At 69.0% G+C, this 21,584-nt stretch overlaps 1 protein-coding gene across 1 annotated transcript in view; it reads right to left on the minus strand.

Annotated features, from left to right (window-relative positions):
• Window positions 1-21,584, minus strand: part of DIAPH1 (diaphanous related formin 1) — a 109,101-nt gene that overhangs the window by 9,547 nt on the left and 77,970 nt on the right. The window contains exons 19-26 of the mRNA XM_089769607.1: window positions 20,050-20,145; window positions 19,851-19,945; window positions 19,572-19,673; window positions 6,795-7,034; window positions 6,570-6,699; window positions 4,813-4,937; window positions 2,305-2,469; window positions 2,035-2,170 (exon numbers count right to left, since the gene is read on the minus strand). Of these exons, the coding sequence (XP_089625733.1) occupies window positions 2,035-2,170; window positions 2,305-2,469; window positions 4,813-4,937; window positions 6,570-6,699; window positions 6,795-7,034; window positions 19,572-19,673; window positions 19,851-19,945; window positions 20,050-20,145 (1,089 nt within the window). The remainder of the gene's footprint in view (window positions 1-2,034; window positions 2,171-2,304; window positions 2,470-4,812; window positions 4,938-6,569; window positions 6,700-6,794; window positions 7,035-19,571; window positions 19,674-19,850; window positions 19,946-20,049; window positions 20,146-21,584) is intronic.

Here is a 21,584-nt window from a genome sequence, read left to right on the forward strand (position 1 = left end):
CGAGAGGTTGCTGGGCTGGGAAGACGCGGCGAAGGGGTGGGGATCCCGCTCTAGCTCACCCCGCAAGCCATTAAGATGCACTTGGGGAGCTGGCAAGTGGCTGGGGAAAGCCACCCGAGAGCTCCCCAAGGCCCCTCTCTGCAGGCGCCAGGGCGGGCTCGCTGGGCAGCCCACGAGCGCAGCCGGAGAAGGGAGGCGAGTTTACTGCACACACGCTCCCCCAGGCAGCAGGAAGGGGAACGCTCAGGAAATGGAGCGGGAGGCAGGAAGTCAGGGGGATGGGCGGTAACTGAGTCCATATGCGGGAAGGAGGAATGCGTCCGGCAGCACACAGCACACAGCCGGCTGTGCCAGCCGTCGCGGGGCCCGCCCCAGAGCTCCTGGAGACGGGCGTTCGTTCTTGGGCTACAGGCTCCTGGGCACAGAGGACAGGTCTGCCGGGCGGATGCAGGCTCCGAGTATGGTCACTACTCGGCCCACGAGCCTAGCAGAGGGCACGGGGATGCCTGGGGATCCCACAGAGGGACAAGGAGCTGGCTAAGCGCCGGGGAGCGCACTGGAGGGTGCGTTCTAGCAGATGCACAGAGGCAGCAGCAGGGCTCGTGGCTGTGACAAAAGGGACATAAATGACAGTGCCAGGAAGTGTCTCCCAAGCTGGGCCCACGGAGCCTGCCGGCTGCTCTGCACTGTGTCCCCGGCCGGGTGCTCTGGTCAGTGGAACAGCAGGCGTGGTCGGGACAGGCTGGGGTCTATGAGAAGAGCGGGAATGGAAACCACAGCGGGTGCCAATCTGGAAGTGAAGAGGAGGTGGCAAGAGAGATGGGGGAGGGAGGCGGAGGCGGCTACGGCTAGGGTTGCCAGATGGTTGAAACAAAAATACCGCACCCCCCCCTGAAAAACACCAGGAAAAAATTCTGTTGAAGGGGGGGAAAAGAACGGGGGCGGGGGGGGGTGGGAAGAGACCAAAGTTGTTGAGAAAAAAAATGTAAATAAGCCCACGTGACCCCTTTCAGAGCGAGCGCGGGGGCAGGAGCGGGAGCGGCTGAGCACTGGGGGTGTTGGGAGCCGGGAAGGGGAGAGGAGGCCGGGTGCTGAGTGTTTGGAGGGTTGCCAGGTACCCAGCATTTTCACCTCCTGGCCAGGGAAAACCATCAGAAAATCCCGGCCAGCTCAGGGGTCCGGTCTTCTCTGACTTTTTACCGGCCTGTGCGGGGGAATCCCGGCCACCTGGCTGCGGCCCACGGGCGACGTTTCTGCTAATCTTTTCCTTGCACGTGGGGAATCGCTTTCTGATGTGCCCCGAGACGTGGCAGGAGCAACACAAGCCCTGGCTCTGGGCGCTCTGCTAAGCAGCCGGGCGGCACCTGGATCTCTCCGAGCAGCCGCACAACTGGCCGGTCAGAGCTCTTCATCTGGCCTGCGGGATTGCTAGGCCACCGGCGCAGCAGGTGGACATCGGCTCTCTGGTCCCACATCCCTGCGGCCCCGGGGGCCTCCATGCGCCGGCCCTGCCACGGCTCCCACTGCCTGGGAACGGCAGCGGCGCGCAGAGCAACCTACCCCCCAGGAACGGGTGCCAGACATGCCTGCCTGAGCCCCACGGCGCTGCCCCCCGGAGCCGCCCAGGGTAAGCCGGCTGGAGGGGCCACACTCCCCCGGCTGTGCCAGCCCGACACACAGGGCCTGCTGTACAGGTTTCCAACCCAGACGTGCTTTCCCCATCCCTGCAAGAGAGCGAGCAGAGACGCGGGGAAGGAACACAGGCCGCCCCCTCCCTTCTGGGCGGTGCGTTCACGTTACAGGGTGGCTGGCGGGCTGGGAAGGGAAGGGAAGGGAAGGGAAGGGAAGGCCTGTGCAGCGCTGGGGGATGGATGCGTCCGGATCAACCCAACCCTGAAGCCACTGCTGCTGAAAGCCGAGGCGCGCACACACTTACCCCCCCAGCAGCGGGCTCCAGCACCCCTCCCACCTGTACTGCTGCTCCAGCTTTGCAGTCAGCCCAGAACCTCTGCTGCCCTCCCCAGCCTCTCGTACCTGCACTCATGTCTATCAGCTGCTCTCTCTTCTGCTGCTTCTCCAGTCGTTCCTTCTCCGCCTTCTCCTTGGCCAGCTTCGCTCGGAGCATCTTCTCCTCTGTCTCCCGCCGCTTCTGGTTCTCCTTGACAGCTTGCTGCAAAGGGGAGGAACAGCGGTTTGGGAAGTGGCTGGGGGGGTTGCTGGACAGGCAGAGACAAGAGGAGGAAAGGTCACGCCGAGGGGTGTGCAGGGTGGGACGCGCTGAGCCAGGAAAGGCCCCGTGCTCACCAGGAACATGTTCCTGAAGTTGTGCAGATCCACGAAGAACTCCTCCACAGACACTTTCTTGGGGTCGAACAGGAAGTACTGGCCCATCTCCTTGTAGAGGTTCTCCATGTTCGAGTGCATCATTCGCAGCTTTTCATACTGCTCCTGCGCGTCCCGCACAAAGAGGTGCAAGCGGAGAGTCAAGGTTACAACCAGCTGCTCTGTGGAACCCCCAGGTGAGGGATGGCACCGGAGTGCCCAGTACCCTTTCCTCAGGGGGTGGCAGGGTTGTTGGGGTTCAGGGTCCTGTCGGGGGGGCCAGGCCTGCAGGGTCACCTCAGGCAGCGTTTGAGTCTGGCTTGCCTCCGAGTCTGCTACGGAGACAGCCACCAACACGCACCAGCAAGGACATGGCTCTAGTCTGCGCGGACGCACACAGCTGAAGCCCGCCTCCATCTCTCTCAAAGCAAGGGCAGGCAGCCAGCCGGGAGGCACGCGAGGATCGTGGAGAAGGGCAGAGGGAAACATGAGACTAGAGGGGCGCCTGCCCTGACCGGAGTGTGACCTCACCCCTCCCATGGGGCGCAGGCAGTGGGACGCAGCCCCTGGCCGTCGGCGCGGGACAATCGTGCCGACTGAGGAGGGGTGGGAGCACCGGGAAAGCCAGCTTTGCGGCGTCAGAGTTTGGGATAGGTGCTGCTGGAGGCGAACCCCGCTAAACACCCCTCTCTGCCTGCGTGGCAAGAAGCGGGGACGGGGTCCCGGGGGCCCCAGGGTCAGTGTGTGCATTCAGGGGGAGCAGGGAGCTGTAGGCGAGACTGTGCATGGGACGCACTGCACTTCCACGCACCATGCTGCTCCTCCTGCGGTGCACCACCCCTCCCTGCTGCCCCCACCCCGACAGCTCCCCAGAAATCCTGCAGCCGGAGCCCGGCCACCACCCTACAAACAGCGCACCCACAGCCCTTGCGTGGGCCACGTGGCCACAGGGCGGATCCACGTCGCAACCCCCCTCACAGCACGCCTGAGGCAGCCAGTGCCCTGGAGCGAGCGCTGCCCTCGCAGCCACGTGTGTTCTCGCATGGGTTGGCACTGGGGCCTGGGCTGCAGGGTGCAGCGTGATCCCATGGAGAATGACTTGTGAGCGCTGCCAGCACAGCCACGTGTGTTCTCGCATGGGTCGGCACTGGGGCCTGGGCTGCAGGGTGCAGCGTGATCCCATGGAGAATGACTTGTGAGCGCTGCCCTCGCAGCCACGTGTGTTCTCGCATGGGTCAGCACTGGGGCCTGGGCTGCAGGGTGCAGCGTGATCCCATGGAGAATGACTTGTGAGCGCTGCCCTCGCAGCCACGTGTGTTCTCGCATGGGTCGGCACTGGGGCCTGGGCTGCAGGGTGCAGTGTGATCCCATGGAGAATGACTTGTGAGCGCTGCCAGCACAGCCCCGTGTGTTCTCGCATGGGTCAGCACTGGGGCCTGGGCTGCAGGGTGCAGCGTGATCCCATGGAGAATGACTTGCTTCTAAGTTCGGCAGCTTCTCCTTCTCTCTCGGTCTCGTGGCTAGATGTCACTGCCAGGCCCTGCTCCCCCTTCAGTTGTAACGCTAAGGGGCAGCCCATGTCTGCAGCACTAAGCTGTCTTCTAGAAACTACTGATCTTGTCTGGCCCGCCGTACAATGGCGCGGTGCGAGTGGCAGCCAGCACGGATGCCCAGGTGATCAAGAAGAAGGGGCACTTTGAAGATAACAAGGAAACACGCACTCTATCTTGAGGCTGAATTAAACTGGCAGCACTGACGAACCCTGGAGACAGGCAGAGACCCCCCAAGAGCGAGACAAGGCCGGGCAGCCTGACACTCCCCATCAAAGGGTAATTCCCAACACCACAGACTACCACCTCCTACGGGTGGAGGACGGCAGCCTGACACTGCAATACCCACAGACCCCCACGGGAACCGACATGGATAAGAAGGGGGGCTCTGGCCACGGGACTCCGGGTTCAGTCCTGCAAGCCAAGCCTCAGAGGAACCCCGACTCCTCACTCAGCCTTGCCTGGCCAGTAGGACTGACTTGAGCCACCGTGGACCGGTCACTACGCACCATCTGCAGGACGGCCGTGTCCGTGTCTGTGCTAACTGCGTCTCTGCTGTATTCTCAAGAAACGCGGCGCGGTGCCTTTTCCCGACACAGATCCCCTGTGCTTCTTATAAGCATAACACCCTCAGCACAGGGATGCCCTGCATGCCAACCGTCACCCGCCTGGGGCACATGCCAGCACCCTGCAAAGTGCCCAGGATCCGGGGAATCCCCTTGCATGCAGCACCAAGGACCTGGCACAGCGGCGATTCCTGTGGCACAGGGAGTCTAAACGATGAACCAGGGATCCCCTCGGTCATGCACGAACACGCCTGGCCCCAGACCATGTCAGAGACGTCCTCTCCCACAGGAATGGCACGTGCTAGCTCCCCACGGCCTGGCCTCCCTTCTGCATTAGTACGCATGGGCCCCACGGTCCTAGGGGGAAAGGATATGCTCATTTTTTCCACAAATTTGTCCTTCTTGTCCGTGGCAGCGGGGAAATTCTCGACATCGCGCTGCAGGTCTGCAATCTGCTTCTTCATCTGATCCAAATTCTTCTGTAAATTCTCGGCCGAGACTAAAAGAGACAAGGATGGGACGATATTCCCAGCACATCCAACAAAGCCGAGGCCTTGCCCGCAATGGCGTTTTACACACCGCTGCAGCTGCAGCTTTTCGAGAGCCCTGCAAAACCTGCGGCTACTCGCTTCTCAGCCACAGACCACGTGCACAGAGCGGGCATGGATCTCGCACGGGGCTCACCCCGCTGAGAGCCAGGCAAGCTCAGCCATGCAGCGGTGCTGTGCCTGGGCAGCTCCTGGGGCCTTGGCTGTTACTCCCGGACATGTTGGGGCGCACAGCTGACTTGTTTCTACAGCCAGCACATGGGCGATGGCTGCCACACACGGCCCATTCCCCCTCTCCTTTCCCACGGGGCCACGCAAGGGATGGCGGCCCGACTCTGGGCCCACTGTGCTGCTTTTGTGCCCTTCTTGTAACACCAAGGGCCCGCAGGCTGCCTCAGTCTCCCCAGCCTAGACGTGCTGCACCAGCTTCCTTCGCACCCCTGGCCCGGGAGAGCCTCGGCGTCGGCCAGAACAGTCCCTCAGCGCCACAGGCAGCTTGTACCGCCCCAGGGGTGCACAAAGGGAACACCCCAGCGCCCCGGCCCTGCCCCACACAACACAGGGCACAGCAGACACGGTGAGGCCCTGCGTCTCTGGCGTGTCAGAGTGGGGAGGGCGGAGGGAGACACGGGGGCAGGCTACGCAGGGGCTGCAGGACTGGGAGGGATGCCGGACCCCAAGGACACATCTGCAGTCTGCACCCTGCTGCTCTGCGCACTCGCCTTCCTCTCCACAGCCCATCTCCCCCAGGACACACGGCAGGACAGCTGGAAGAAGGCTTGCATGAGTGCAGGGAGCTTCCCTCACCCCCTCCAGCCCACGGAGAGCGGCCTTCCTCTTACCTCCCACAGGAACAAAGCCAGTCTCCATGCCCCCCACCCTCAGGAAACACAGCTCTGCCTCTCAGCAATTCTGACATCACCCGTACCCCTCTCCTCCCATGCTACAATGACTACCCTACGGCCTCCGCATACATCCATGGGATGCCCACAGCTTGAACACTGAGGGCAGAGGCTCACCGGCTCACAAGAGAGCTCTTGGCATTGGAAAAGGCTCCGAAAAGGGCAGCAAGCCAGTGAGGGGTTTGGATCGGCTGCCACGCGAGGAGAGACAAATAAGGCGGGGACTGCACAGACTGGAAGAGAGAGGACTGAGGGGGTAGGATTCCAGCCTATCAAATCATGACTGGTGCGGAAAAAGTGAATAGAACTTTTTACTCCTTCCCATAACACAAGAACGAGGGTCACCAAATGAAATTAACAGGCAGCAGGTTTAAAACAAACCAAAGTAAATATTTCCTCACAGAACACACTGTTAACCTGTGGAACTCCTTGCCGGAGGAGGTTGTGAAGGCCAGGACTATAATAGGGTTCAAAAGAGCTAGATAATTTCATGGAGGTCAGGGCCATCAATGGCATCTTTGGCCTCTGTTTGCCAGAAGCTGGGAATGGCGACAGGATTCCCTGGTCTGTTCGCTCCCTCCGGGGCACCCGGCACTGGCCACTGTCAGAGACAGGACCCTGTGCTGGATGGGCCTTTGCTCTGACCCCGTCTGGCAGTTCTGATGGTCTTATGACAAATACCTCGACTAGCTTTCTCCACGTGGATCAGCTCATCGGGGAACTTCATGACCTCCGGGTACTTCTGCTCACACAGCTCAGTCAGGAAATGCAGCAACGTTAACTTCTGGTCAGTGGACTTGGTGTCTCGGAGCTGGGAACGAGAAACGTGGCGATGGGAAAGGCGGGGCGGAGAACCCGCCGCGGTCTGCGGTCCCTGGCCCGGGGAGCGAGACCCTGCCCACTCACCTTGCAGAGGAAGCTAATGTTGAAGCCAAAGGCGCCAGCGTTCCTGGAGCCTGCATTCATGTAGTTGCCCACCAGTAAGGTGATCTCCAGCAGGCTGGAAAAGCTCTGGCTTTGGCGCACCTCCTCGCAGGCCGCTGTCACCGAGACAATCTCAGGCTTGATGTTCTCCACCTGCTCATTAAACTGCAGCTTGAAGAGGATGGCATGGAGCCGGGGCCGCAGGCGGGAGACGGAGCTGATCTGGGGAGGGAAGGGGACAGGGACAGGGTCACACAGGGAAGGGGACAGGAAAGAGGCCTGCTCACCCGGCACGGTGGCCTATGCGCTACCCGCTAAGGCCCGGGGCCACTAACCACGCTGGCTCCCAGCCGCACGCAGGCTCCGCTGGCCGGTTAACCGACGCTGCAGTGCCCACATGGCAAAGCACACCCAGTTCTGCCAGGCTTGTGAAATCCAGGGCTAGATCACACAGAGGAGGGGGATGGGCACGCAGCCAATACACCCCGGGAGCTCCAATTCTAAGGCCCCAGTTCCAGAAAGCATGACAATCGGCCCCAAAGCCCTGCTGGCCGGGGGCACCCGGAGGCCGTGCGTTAGGGGCCCCCAGCCGAGCCGCGCTGGCCGGGGGCACCCAGAGGCCGTGCGTTAGGGGCCCCCAGCCGAGCCGCGCTGGCCGGGGGCACCCAGAGGCCGTGCGTTAGGGGCCCCCAGCCGAGCCGCGCTGGCCGGGGGCACCCGGAGGCCGTGCGTTAGGGGCCCCCAGCCGGGCCGCGCTGGCCGGGGGCACCCGGAGGCCGTGCGTTAGGGGCCCCCAGCCGGGCCGCGCCGGCCGGGGGCACCCGGAGGCCGTGCGTTAGGGGCCCCCAGCCGGGCCGCGCTGGCCGGGGGCACCCGGAGGCCGTGCGTTAGGGGCCCCCAGCCGAGCCGCGCTGGCCGGGAGCACCCGGAGACCGTGCGTTAGGGGCCCCCAGCCGAGCCGCGCTGGCAGGGGGCACCCGGAGACCGTGCGTTAGGGGCCCCCAGCCGAGCCGCGCTGGCCGGGGGCACCCGGAGGCCGTGCGTTAGGGGCCCCCAGCAGGCAGCGCTGGCCGGGGGCACCCGGAGGCCGTGCGTTAGGGGCCCCCAGCCGGGCCGCGCCGGCCGGGGGCACCCGGAGGCCGTGCGTTAGGGGCCCCCAGCCGGGCCGCGCTGGCCGGGGGCACCCGGAGGCCGTGCGTTAGGGGCCCCCAGCCGAGCCGCGCTGGCCGGGAGCACCCGGAGGCCGTGCGTTAGGGGCCCCCAGCCGGGCCGCGCTGGCCGGGGGCACCCGGAGGCCGTGCGTTAGGGGCCCCCAGCCGGGCCGCGCTGGCCGGGAGCACCCGGAGGCCGTGCGTTAGGGGCCCCCAGCCGAGCCGCGCTGGCAGGGGGCACCCGGAGGCCGTGCGTTAGGGGCCCCCAGCCGGGCCGCGCTGGCCCGGGGCACCCGGAGGCCGTGCGTTAGGGGCCCCCAGCAGGCAGCGCTGGCCGGGAGCACCCGGAGGCCGTGCGTTAGGGGCCCCCAGCAGGCAGCGCTGGCCGGGAGCACCCGGAGGCCGTGCGTTAGGGGCCCCCAGCAGGCAGCGCTGGCCGGGAGCACCCGGAGGCCGTGCGTTAGGGGCCCCCAGCAGGCAGCGCTGGCCGGGAGCACCCGGAGGCCGTGCGTTAGGGGCCCCCAGCCGGGCCGCGCTGGCCGGGGCACCCGGAGGCCGTGCGTTAGGGGCCCCCAGCCGGGCCGCGCCGGCCGGGGGCACCCGGAGGCCGTGCGTTAGGGGCCCCCAGCCGAGCCGCGCTGGCCGGGAGCACCCGGAGGCCGTGCGTTAGGGGCCCCCAGCCGAGCCGCGCTGGCCGGGAGCACCCGGAGGCCGTGCGTTAGGGGCCCCCAGCCGAGCCGCGCTGGCCGGGAGCACCCGGAGGCCGTGCGTTAGGGGCCCCCAGCCGAGCCGCGCTGGCCGGGGGCACCCGGAGGCCGTGCGTTAGGGGCCCCCAGCCGGGCCGCGCTGGCCGGGGGCACCCGGAGGCCGTGCGTTAGGGGCCCCCAGCCGAGCCGCGCTGGCCGGGAGCACCCGGAGGCCGTGCGTTAGGGGCCCCCAGCCGGGCCGCGCTGGCCGGGGGCACCCGGAGGCCGTGCGTTAGGGGCCCCCAGCCGGGCCGCGCTGGCCGGGGGCACCCGGAGGCCGTGCGTTAGGGGCCCCCAGCCGAGCCGCGCTGGCCGGGAGCACCCGGAGGCCGTGCGTTAGGGGCCCCCAGCCGGGCCGCGCTGGCCGGGGGCACCCGGAGGCCGTGCGTTAGGGGCCCCCAGCCGGGCCGCGCTGGCCGGGGGCACCCGGAGGCCGTGCGTTAGGGGCCCCCAGCCGAGCCGCGCTGGCAGGGGGCACCCGGAGGCCGTGCGTTAGGGGCCCCCAGCCGGGCCGCGCTGGCCCGGGGCACCCGGAGGCCGTGCGTTAGGGGCCCCCAGCCGAGCCGCGCTGGCCGGGAGCACCCGGAGACCGTGCGTTAGGGGCCCCCAGCCGAGCCGCGCTGGCAGGGGGCACCCGGAGACCGTGCGTTAGGGGCCCCCAGCCGAGCCGCGCTGGCCGGGGGCACCCGGAGGCCGTGCGTTAGGGGCCCCCAGCAGGCAGCGCTGGCCGGGGGCACCCGGAGGCCGTGCGTTAGGGGCCCCCAGCCGGGCCGCGCCGGCCGGGGGCACCCGGAGGCCGTGCGTTAGGGGCCCCCAGCCGGGCCGCGCTGGCCGGGGGCACCCGGAGGCCGTGCGTTAGGGGCCCCCAGCCGAGCCGCGCTGGCCGGGAGCACCCGGAGGCCGTGCGTTAGGGGCCCCCAGCCGGGCCGCGCTGGCCGGGGGCACCCGGAGGCCGTGCGTTAGGGGCCCCCAGCCGGGCCGCGCTGGCCGGGAGCACCCGGAGGCCGTGCGTTAGGGGCCCCCAGCCGAGCCGCGCTGGCAGGGGGCACCCGGAGGCCGTGCGTTAGGGGCCCCCAGCCGGGCCGCGCTGGCCCGGGGCACCCGGAGGCCGTGCGTTAGGGGCCCCCAGCAGGCAGCGCTGGCCGGGAGCACCCGGAGGCCGTGCGTTAGGGGCCCCCAGCAGGCAGCGCTGGCCGGGAGCACCCGGAGGCCGTGCGTTAGGGGCCCCCAGCAGGCAGCGCTGGCCGGGAGCACCCGGAGGCCGTGCGTTAGGGGCCCCCAGCAGGCAGCGCTGGCCGGGAGCACCCGGAGGCCGTGCGTTAGGGGCCCCCAGCCGGGCCGCGCTGGCCGGGGCACCCGGAGGCCGTGCGTTAGGGGCCCCCAGCCGGGCCGCGCCGGCCGGGGGCACCCGGAGGCCGTGCGTTAGGGGCCCCCAGCCGAGCCGCGCTGGCCGGGAGCACCCGGAGGCCGTGCGTTAGGGGCCCCCAGCCGAGCCGCGCTGGCCGGGAGCACCCGGAGGCCGTGCGTTAGGGGCCCCCAGCCGAGCCGCGCTGGCCGGGAGCACCCGGAGGCCGTGCGTTAGGGGCCCCCAGCCGAGCCGCGCTGGCCGGGGGCACCCGGAGGCCGTGCGTTAGGGGCCCCCAGCCGGGCCGCGCTGGCCGGGGGCACCCGGAGGCCGTGCGTTAGGGGCCCCCAGCCGAGCCGCGCTGGCCGGGAGCACCCGGAGGCCGTGCGTTAGGGGCCCCCAGCCGGGCCGCGCTGGCCGGGGGCACCCGGAGGCCGTGCGTTAGGGGCCCCCAGCCGGGCCGCGCTGGCCGGGGGCACCCGGAGGCCGTGCGTTAGGGGCCCCCAGCCGAGCCGCGCTGGCCGGGAGCACCCGGAGGCCGTGCGTTAGGGGCCCCCAGCCGGGCCGCGCTGGCCGGGGGCACCCGGAGGCCGTGCGTTAGGGGCCCCCAGCCGGGCCGCGCTGGCCGGGAGCACCCGGAGGCCGTGCGTTAGGGGCCCCCAGCCGAGCCGCGCTGGCAGGGGGCACCCGGAGGCCGTGCGTTAGGGGCCCCCAGCCGGGCCGCGCTGGCCCGGGGCACCCGGAGGCCGTGCGTTAGGGGCCCCCAGCAGGCAGCGCTGGCCGGGAGCACCCGGAGGCCGTGCGTTAGGGGCCCCCAGCAGGCAGCGCTGGCCGGGAGCACCCGGAGGCCGTGCGTTAGGGGCCCCCAGCAGGCAGCGCTGGCCGGGAGCACCCGGAGGCCGTGCGTTAGGGGCCCCCAGCAGGCAGCGCTGGCCGGGAGCACCCGGAGGCCGTGCGTTAGGGGCCCCCAGCCGGGCCGCGCTGGCCGGGAGCACCCGGAGGCCGTGCGTTAGGGGCCCCCAGCAGGCAGCGCTGGCCGGGAGCACCCGGAGGCCGTGCGTTAGGGGCCCCCAGCAGGCAGCGCTGGCCGGGAGCACCCGGAGGCCGTGCGTTAGGGGCCCCCAGCCGGGCCGCGCTGGCCGGGGGCACCCGGAGGCCGTGCGTTAGGGGCCCCCAGCAGGCAGCGCTGGCCGGGGTCACCCGGAGGCCGTGCGTTAGGGGCCCCCAGCAGGCAGCGCTGGCCGGGGGCACCCGGAGGCCGTGCGTTAGGGGCCCCCAGCCGAGCCGCGCTGGCCGGGAGCACCCGGAGGCCGTGCGTTAGGGGCCCCCAGCCGAGCCGCGCTGGCCGGGAGCACCCGGAGGCCGTGCGTTAGGGGCCCCCAGCAGGCAGCGCTGGCCGGGAGCACCCGGAGGCCGTGCGTTAGGGGCCCCCAGCCGAGCCGCGCTGGCCGGGAGCACCCGGAGGCCGTGCGTTAGGGGCCCCCAGCCGAGCCGCGCTGGCCGGGAGCACCCGGAGGCCGTGCGTTAGGGGCCCCCAGCCGAGCCGCGCTGGCCGGGAGCACCCGGAGGCCGTGCGTTAGGGGCCCCCAGCCGAGCCGCGCTGGCCGGGAGCACCCGGAGGCCGTGCGTTAGGGGCCCCCAGCAGGCAGCACTGGCCCGGGGCACCCAGAGGCCGTGCGTTAGGGGCCCCCAGCAGGCAGCGCTGGCCGGGAGCACCCGGAGGCCGTGCGTTAGGGGCCCCCAGCCGAGCCGCGCTGGCAGGGGGCACCCGGAGGCCGTGCGTTAGGGGCCCCCAGCCGAGCCGCGCTGGCCCGGAGCACCCGGAGGCCGTGCGTTAGGGGCCCCCAGCCGGGCAGCGCTGGCCGGGGCACCCGGAGGCCGTGCGTTAGGGGCCCCCAGCCGGGCAGCGCTGGCCGGGAGCACCCGGAGGCCGTGCGTTAGGGGCCCCCAGCCGGGCCGCGCTGGCCCGGAGCACCCGGAGGCCGTGCGTTAGGGGCCCCCAGCAGGCAGCACTGGCCCGGGGCACCCGGAGGCCGTGCGTTAGGGGCCCCCAGCCGGGCCGCGCTGGCCGGGGTCACCCGGAGGCCGTGCGTTAGGGGCCCCCAGCAGGCAGCACTGGCCGGGGGCACCCGGAGGCCGTGCGTTAGGGGCCCCCAGCAGGCAGCACTGGCCCGGGGCACCCGGAGGCCGTGCGTTAGGGGCCCCCAGCAGGCAGCACTGGCCGGGAGCACCCGGAGGCCGTGCGTTAGGGGCCCCCAGCCGGGCCGCGCTGGCCGGGAGCACCCGGAGGCCGTGCGTTAGGGGCCCCCAGCAGGCAGCACTGGCCCGGGGCACCCGGAGGCCGTGCGTTAGGGGCCCCCAGCCGGGCCGCGCTGGCCGGGGGCACCCGGAGGCCGTGCGTTAGGGGCCCCCAGCAGGCAGCACTGGCCGGGAGCACCCGGAGGCCGTGCGTTAGGGGCCCCCAGCAGGCAGCACTGGCAGGGGGCACCCGGAGGCCGTGCGTTAGGGGCCCCCAGCAGGCAGCACTGGCCGGGAGCACCCGGAGGCCGTGCGTTAGGGGCCCCCAGCAGGCAGCACTGGCAGGGGGCACCCGGAGGCCGTGCGTTAGGGGCCCCCAGCCGGGCAGCACTGGCCCGGGGCACCCGGAGGCCGTGCGTTAGGGGCCCCCAGGAGGCAGCGCTGGCCGGGGGCACCCGGAGGCCGTGTGTTAGGGGCCCCCAGCAGGCAGCGCTGGCCGGGGGCACCCGGAGGCCGTGCGTTAGGGGCCCCCAGCAGGCAGCACTGGCCCGGGGCACCCGGAGGCCGTGCGTTAGGGGCCCCCAGCAGGCAGCACTGGCCGGGAGCACCCGGAGGCCGTGCGTTAGGGGCCCCCAGCCGGGCCGCGCTGGCCGGGAGCACCCGGAGGCCGTGCGTTAGGGGCCCCCAGCCGAGCCGCGCTGGCCGGGAGCACCCGGAGGCCGTGCGTTAGGGGCCCCCAGCCGAGCCGCGCTGGCCGGGAGCACCCGGAGGCCGTGCGTTAGGGGCCCCCAGCAGGCAGCACTGGCCCGGGGCACCCAGAGGCCGTGCGTTAGGGGCCCCCAGCCGAGCCGCGCTGGCCCGGAGCACCCGGAGGCCGTGCGTTAGGGGCCCCCAGCCGGGCAGCGCTGGCCGGGGCACCCGGAGGCCGTGCGTTAGGGGCCCCCAGCCGGGCAGCGCTGGCCGGGAGCACCCGGAGGCCGTGCGTTAGGGGCCCCCAGCCGGGCCGCGCTGGCCGGGAGCACCCGGAGGCCGTGCGTTAGGGGCCCCCAGCAGGCAGCACTGGCCCGGGGCACCCGGAGGCCGTGCGTTAGGGGCCCCCAGCCGGGCCGCGCTGGCCGGGGGCACCCGGAGGCCGTGCGTTAGGGGCCCCCAGCAGGCAGCACTGGCCGGGGGCACCCGGAGGCCGTGCGTTAGGGGCCCCCAGCAGGCAGCACTGGCCGGGAGCACCCGGAGGCCGTGCGTTAGGGGCCCCCAGCAGGCAGCACTGGCAGGGGGCACCCGGAGGCCGTGCGTTAGGGGCCCCCAGCCGGGCAGCACTGGCCCGGGGCACCCGGAGGCCGTGCGTTAGGGGCCCCCAGGAGGCAGCGCTGGCCGGGGGCACCCGGAGGCCGTGTGTTAGGGGCCCCCAGCAGGCAGCGCTGGCCGGGGGCACCCGGAGGCCGTGCGTTAGGGGCCCCCAGCAGGCAGCACTGGCCGGGAGCACCCGGAGGCCGTGCGTTAGGGGCCCCCAGCCGGGCCGCGCTGGCCGGGAGCACCCGGAGGCCGTGCGTTAGGGGCCCCCAGCAGGCAGCGCTGGCCGGGAGCACCCGGAGGCCGTGCGTTAGGGGCCCCCAGCCGAGCCGCGCTGGCCGGGAGCACCCGGAGGCCGTGCGTTAGGGGCCCCCAGCCGAGCCGCGCTGGCCGGGAGCACCCGGAGGCCGTGCGTTAGGGGCCCCCAGCCGAGCCGCGCTGGCCGGGAGCACCCGGAGGCCGTGCGTTAGGGGCCCCCAGCAGGCAGCACTGGCCCGGGGCACCCAGAGGCCGTGCGTTAGGGGCCCCCAGCCGAGCCGCGCTGGCCCGGAGCACCCGGAGGCCGTGCGTTAGGGGCCCCCAGCCGGGCAGCGCTGGCCGGGGCACCCGGAGGCCGTGCGTTAGGGGCCCCCAGCCGGGCAGCGCTGGCCGGGGCACCCGGAGGCCGTGCGTTAGGGGCCCCCAGCCGGGCAGCGCTGGCCGGGAGCACCCGGAGGCCGTGCGTTAGGGGCCCCCAGCCGGGCAGCGCTGGCCGGGAGCACCCGGAGGCCGTGCGTTAGGGGCCCCCAGCCGGGCCGCGCTGGCCGGGAGCACCCGGAGGCCGTGCGTTAGGGGCCCCCAGCAGGCAGCACTGGCCCGGGGCACCCGGAGGCCGTGCGTTAGGGGCCCCCAGCCGGGCCGCGCTGGCCGGGGGCACCCGGAGGCCGTGCGTTAGGGGCCCCCAGCAGGCAGCACTGGCCGGGGGCACCCGGAGGCCGTGCGTTAGGGGCCCCCAGCAGGCAGCACTGGCCGGGAGCACCCGGAGGCCGTGCGTTAGGGGCCCCCAGCAGGCAGCACTGGCAGGGGGCACCCGGAGGCCGTGCGTTAGGGGCCCCCAGCCGGGCAGCACTGGCCCGGGGCACCCGGAGGCCGTGCGTTAGGGGCCCCCAGGAGGCAGCGCTGGCCGGGGGCACCCGGAGGCCGTGTGTTAGGGGCCCCCAGCAGGCAGCGCTGGCCGGGGGCACCCGGAGGCCGTGCGTTAGGGGCCCCCAGCAGGCAGCACTGGCCGGGAGCACCCGGAGGCCGTGCGTTAGGGGCCCCCAGCCGGGCCGCGCTGGCCGGGAGCACCCGGAGGCCGTGCGTTAGGGGCCCCCAGCCAGGCAACTCTCCCCACCAGCAGTAGGAGCCCGCAGCAGGGTTACTCAGACGTGAATATTTAAACAGCACCAGAGGTGTTGGCTTCCCCGGGAGCATCAAATCTGGAGCCAATGGCAAAAGACTACCCCGGACGCAGCAGGACGCAGCAGCTTCCTGGCAGCCTTAGTCTCAAAGCCGCCGGCTGCTGAACAGCACCGCCCTGGCAGCCCGCTCGAAGCCCATGGAGCGTCACGTGGCCCAGCGCAGGTAGCTACTGACCAAAGGCTGCTCGCCGCTCAGGGCAGCCAGGCACGTCCTTAGACACGTCCGCTCTGGCCCAGTTCTAGCGTGGCGTCCAGCGCAGGAGCGTAGCCGGCCTACGGGGAAGACGTCCAGAAGGGAGATGGCCGGGGATGGGTCTTACAGCATCGTGGGCAGGAATTGACTCAGATCGGCCATGGGCCTAGGAGGGCGAGCTCGGATCCCGAACACTGGGTGACTCACAGACCGTTGGGCAAAAGACTCGTGGGAACCAGTTCCACCAAACGGTGACAGAATCACCAGTCACTGAGGAAGTTACTCATTCTAGGGACTAAATGCACCTCAGCTGCAGAAGACGAAAACCCGGATTATCAGGAACAAGAAATGCTCCACAATGGCAAGGAGGCCACGGCCGGGACACCGCAGCCTGCGACAGGACCACGCAGAAACGCTTCCCTTCAACCATCGAAGAGTCTCCGGTTCAGCGCCACTGACTTGGAATTCAGCCCCAATTTCCTTCTGGAAACACTGGCAGGAGCACGGCTAGTTCGCCCGGAAGCACCAGACACCCCGCTGGTGGGCCCCACCCAGGATAACTAGGATCCTGTAACCCAGGGGTGGGGAACCTAAGGCCCCGGGGCGCCAGAGGCGGCCCCCCGCTTGCCTGGATCGGGTTCCTGGGGCTCGGGGCTCCAGCCCCCTCTGCTCTCCACCCAACTGATTTTTCTGTGGGCCAGCGGCCCCCAACCCAAAAAGGGTCCCAGCCTTGCTGTAATCCAGTCCTTGGCTTGATTTCTACAACAGAACACGGGGGAGAAGGACTAGCATTGGCCGTAGCACGGCTTGGGGCAGCCACCCCAGGCCCTGCACTTTGGGAGGCCCGTGGGGGGCTGCCCCAACGGTCCTATGGACGGGACACACGGGGCCCAGGGCAGCAGCCGGGAGCAGACTGCTCCGCTCCGTCGCCCATCCCCAAGCCTGCCAGGCCCCGCGCCCCTAGGGTGAACGGTGTGTCTGGGGCAGGGCACTGGCTCAGCTGGGTCAAGTCTGGGAACAAGGAAGGGATCTGTCTGGGCTTCCCACGCAATGGGCCGTGGCCGGGCGGCCGTGCTGACTGAACGCTGCCCTGCTGAGGCTGCCGGGCACCTGTCGGCAGCACAGGGGCCCAAGTGCTGCAAGAGCAACCCCTCAATTCTACGCACCTCACTGGACTCTGCTGCCACGACGACCGGCGTCATGCACCGCCCACCAGGGCCCAGCTATTGCTCTCTGGCCCCCCCTCTACCGGCCAAAGCAACCAGCCCCAGGCCCCCTCTTCCCCACGTGCCAGGGTCCCTGCTGCCGCAGCGCATCTCCCGGCCGCTGCGCTGGTCTCCAGCCTGCAGGCGTCTCTCCCCATGCCCTGGACCCATAAAGGAGCATGGACTCGGATCCAAGTACCGCCCCTTTTGTGGGGAAAGCTGCAGGCAGGGTCCAGCAGCGCCACAGCTGGGAAACAACCATCAGGCAACAGACATGGGATCTGGCAAGGGGGGCCCGTGGCGGCGTGAAATGCGCCTGACCGGCATGGACTCGGCCGGCAGGAGGCGCTAAGGGGCTTTCCTGGGCAATCCCAGACGGTGGCCAATGCGATTTCCACACGGCGCGTATGCAAAGCCCAGGCTTTGGAGCGGTGCAGGAGAGGCACTGGCTGGAAACGGCGGGACTGTCCAAGCGTGGGCTGAAGCCGGACAGGAACTCGCCCCTTGCTAGTGCCGACGTGCCGCCCGACGGGCCGCGCTAAGAACACTCCGGCTGGCCGGGTGCTGCCATGCACCGCTGCAGCCCTTGGACGCAGCACAGGGCCAGTCAAGAAATCATTGCAGCACCAGGCACATCTGAACGTTGACAGGGGGCCGAGGGCCTGGCAGCCTAAAAGCAGAGCGGACCAGTGGGCTGACAGATTTGCACTTGGGCAGCCCCCTCCACGGGCTCTGGTGCCAGGCTCTGTGCAGACCACGGAGGCGACGCTGCTCATGTCGCTGACCTCTTCTCTGCTCCCACAAGGCTCCAAAATGGATTCAAACCCAGAGGCCGGATTCCGGAGCACCCCCCCGCAGCGGGGGGGGACTGTGCAGCACACGCCATGGCTGCAAGTGAGCTGAGGAAACCCAGGAGCAATCCTGGTCCTCCCCCCCGAGCTTCTCTCCCGCTGCCGGACTGGGACTAGAACTTCCGAAGGGAGCCCAGGCGTGAGGAACCGGGACTCCCTGCTCTCGGCGTGGTGGCTGAGGCGATGGCGCGGGCAGCGGAGTTCAAGCGTTGTGGAGAGCGGAGGCCCGGGGGGCCCTGCTGGCTGCCTCTGGAAAGCCGCTTCCCCCGCAGACTCGGATGGCTTGTAACGCGAGGGCTGAGCCCTCGCTCTGGACGCAGACAGGAGGGAGTTACCGCTCCCGTCACAGGCTGCCACGGAAAGCGGGAGACCGGACCATCACAGAGCCGTTCTGTGCTCGGGGCGACACCTCTCCGGAGGGGAGAATCAACACTGCTCTGGAGAATGAACGTCAGCTCCTGCCCTGGGGCATTTGGGCGGAAGAAGATAGCGTGGTGGTACTGGGACCATGGCTACACTCAGGTCACAGGGTCCAGGAGCAGGCAAAAGGCCCAGCAAAGCTTATTAGTTCAGAATACCTGCAATGTACCCCAAACCATTTCCGACCGCGTGTCCTGAGGGGTCTCTGCCCCTGAAGCCAGACGAATTGTGCCAAACGCGAACGAGAAGGAAAAGAAAACTCAAAATGTCACGTCGGAGACAGAAGTTTGAGGCCCCGGATCCAGGAGCTTGCATGGAGACCCTGGAGTTAGCGCAGAGAATCCGGGGGGCGGCAGCAAATCGCGAACGAGAAGGCTACGTGGCCCCCAAGTATCACCAGGAGCCCTCTGCTGCCGCGCTGTCTACAGCCAGGTCCCGGACTGGCGCAGCATGGCCAGCTGGAGCAACGGCCAATGGCGCAAGCTTCTCTTCCACCAGCCCTCCCCAGCAAAGGGATCCAGCAGCCGCCCCTTGTGCAGAGGGGAACTGGGGTCTATACGTCCGGCCCCGCAAGCGGAGAGATACCAGCCCCTCTGAGCACACAGACAAGGCTCTGCTGCCCCTTGGACTGGAGGTCAGTTTTAGTCGGGGCCAGTGTCCCTCCAGTGTTCCCGGCGGCTAGCCAGCCAGGGGCTCAGGGCTTCCTGCACGGAGCTGAGGAATCCCCTGCGAAGCTCTGCCGCGGCGCAGCTTGGAGGGACACTGCTCAGAACGACAGCGGAGACAGCCTCCTCCGCAGGCCAAGCGGCCCAGAGCGAATGGTCTCTAGCTAGGCGAGCCACGCACTGCGGAGGGCGTCTGCACACGACGCGCTAGCGAACCGCTATCCGCACGGGGAACCGAGGAGTGCGACTCCCCCAGCTACTACTGAGCACAGAGGAAGTGGGACGCTGGGGAACGGGAAATTATGGCCAGATACTCACCGCCGAGTAGCAGTCTGAGGTGGGCCAAGCTACACCACACGCAGCTCCTTCCATTCCCCTGCGCTGCTTGGAGTTCAAACAGCCCTCGCGCGGCCCATGCACAACCAGCACCCAGGCTCCAGCCACCAGAGAGCCCCAGGACCCGAGTCTGGGCCTGCATACGCGGCGAGGAGTCCTGTGGCACCTTCCAGACTCAGGTCGATTGGAGCACAAGCTTGCGTGGGCAAAGACCCACTTGGTCAGATGCCTGGAAGCTGAGGCTCTTCAATGCAGCTCTGCCACCTTTCTCCATTTCTGTCCCTCGCTTTCAGCCCCCTCTGGCTTCTGAGAGCCAGCACCCAACTCCCCCTGCTGCCATCAGCCGCCAGCCCACTCCGGCAGGGCCCCCGAGCCCAGCTAGCCCCTCCACGGGCTTCAACAGCTTCTCCCTCCTCGCAGGCAGCTCTCACGACCGACTCCCTGAGGCCGGCGGAGACAAGCCACGCAGCTCCAGTGACGTCAACTGGAGCCGACGAACTCTGCAGCGATTCTGGGGCGGGCCCCCAGCGGGAGGTCGATGGGAGCAACGCTCCTTCGCCTTCCCTTGTTCCCCGCGACGGGGAGAGCCCTGGCGCGCAGGGCGCCCTCAGTGGTTGCTTTAGTGGGTCTCTGCCAGACCCGCTGGCCGAACCCTGGGGGACCCTCTGCTCAGTGGAGACCGGCCTCGGTGCTCTGCAGGTCTCCCTCCTAGGCCCAGCCAGAGGGGGAGCTGCGCTAGGGCCCCCCAAGGAGAAAGGCAGGACTCGCTGAGGCGGGAGGGGAGGGGTCAGACGAGGGAAGGGACGCGCCGCAGGCCTGGGGGGAGACGCCAGGCCCTGCGCACGGAAGCACTGCACGATGGCGTGGGCAGGACACTCACCACAACCCCAAACTGCTCCGGCTCGGCCAGCTCGCTGTATTCATCTCCCAGCTCTGCCAGCATCTTCAGCTGCTCCGGCTCAGGCATCTGCTTAATCAGGTTCTGAGGGCGAAACGGTGCGTCCATGAGGCCCAGGCAGGCGCAGGAGAAGGTGGGGCCTCCACGAGCCCTCGAAAGGAGGCCATGCTCTTAGGGAAGACTGATGGGCAGAGCTCAGCACAGCAAATGCAAGGGCCTCCACTGCAGGGAAAGCGACGAGCCTCCCCGATCCTCACTCACCTGCACCATGGACTCCGTCAGCACAGCCTCGTTCACCTCCAGGATCATGTTCTTGATCTCCTCGTAAGGCATACGGAAGGAGCCCAGGAAAATTGCTGCCAGGGTCCAAGAAGAGACACAAATAAATGGACGGGGACAGTCCACCAAGCACTACAGACAGGGCCCCGCCGGGCTCGGCACGACCCCCGCCCACACTCACAGAGATTCTGGGCACTCTTGGAATCCAGCACTTTCAGCTCTTTGACCTTTTTCTTCTGCACACTCTTCTCCTGGCTGCCCTCCTGCTCTTGCTTTGCTGCGCACAGGAAACGGGGGTGAGTAGAGGCGAGGGGAGCCAGCAGCCACCCGCACAACGGCCCGCTGTCCAGCCCACGCTCCGCAAGGCGCCGCCCAGGGGCAGACGCAGCCTCGACTCTCCCGCACAGGAGAGGAACCCCCTCGCTGGAGGACACGGGCTGAGACGTGGACGAGCACGGAGACCTCGGGATGGGTGACAGCTCTGGCACTGGCAACAGCTTTAACATCCCGCCAGGGGGCTGGGGAATCTTCCGGGCATTACTCCCGGGACTTGGGGCTCTGGGGTCTGAGGACTCCTTACAACGAGCTTGGCTCCGGCCCCAGGATCCCCTCCCCTTCTCAGAGATGCAGCAGCTTCCCCGGGAGCGAGGACTCAGAGGCACGCGCCCAGACCCCTAAGAGCTCTCTGCTTTATTTGCTGCATGTGACATGATGGCCGGGAAGACTGATTCAGGCTCTCCCCCGGGACGGGAGCAGAGGCAACACGAATCCTCGATTAGCAACAGCGGCAAGCGGACGGAACGAAGGAAAGAACTTTGGCCTCTATTATGCACCACATCCTCCGTCTGTGTCAGCTGCACAACGTATCCGCGCTGCCTGTGTGCTTGCTTCCAAGTGACGCAGCGGAGCGCCCGGAACACCCCGCCAGACAGGGCCTTGCTCAGAGTGACGTTTGGAGAGGCAGCTGTTCGCCATTTAATGGAGCCCTGCTACTTTCATACCAGCCTTGATTTCTCATTCCTAGGTACTAAGTGAAGCACCTTACAAAAGTCGGGGAATTTCACTGAACACTATTATAACCGTCAGCAACTAGAACCGTACCCCCATCCCCTGCCCTAGCTCCCAACCCAAGCCCCGCACCCCTCCCGTACCCCCATCCCCCGCCCTAGCTCCCAACCCAAGCCCCGCACCCCTCCCGTACCCCCATCCCCCGCCCTAGCTCCCAACCCAACCCCCGCACCCCTCCCGTACCCCCATCCCCCGCCCTAGCTCCCAACCCAACCCCCGCACCCCTCCCGTACCCCCATCCCCCGCCCTAGCTCACAACCCAAACCCCTGCACCCCTCCCGTACCCCCATCCCCCGCCCTAGCTCACAACCCAACCCCTGCACCCCTCCCGTACCCCCATCCCCCGCCCTAGCTCCCAACCCAACCCCTGCACCCCAGTCCAATGCCTCCTTCACCCAAAGCTCCCTTCTGCCCCCGACCTCCATCCCAGACCCCGCACCTCTGCCATTAACACCATGGAAGAGTGCGGTCCTCGATCACTTTCCAAATTCTTAGAGTGCCCCCCCTCCCATCAAAAATGATTGCCCCCGCCTGGTCTGCAGGCTCTGGCGTCCCACGGGCTCTGCTGCCCTGCCGGCCGGCCGTTCCCAGCCCTCTGTGCTGGGGCTCTCTAGTCCGGCAATGTCCGAGGTCCTGCTGGCCCGTGGA

Source organism: Pelodiscus sinensis, chromosome 16, assembly GCF_052426305.1.
Source record: "Pelodiscus sinensis isolate ZL-2025 chromosome 16, ASM5242630v1, whole genome shotgun sequence".
In the NCBI taxonomy this organism is placed as follows: Eukaryota; Metazoa; Chordata; order Testudines; family Trionychidae; genus Pelodiscus; species Pelodiscus sinensis.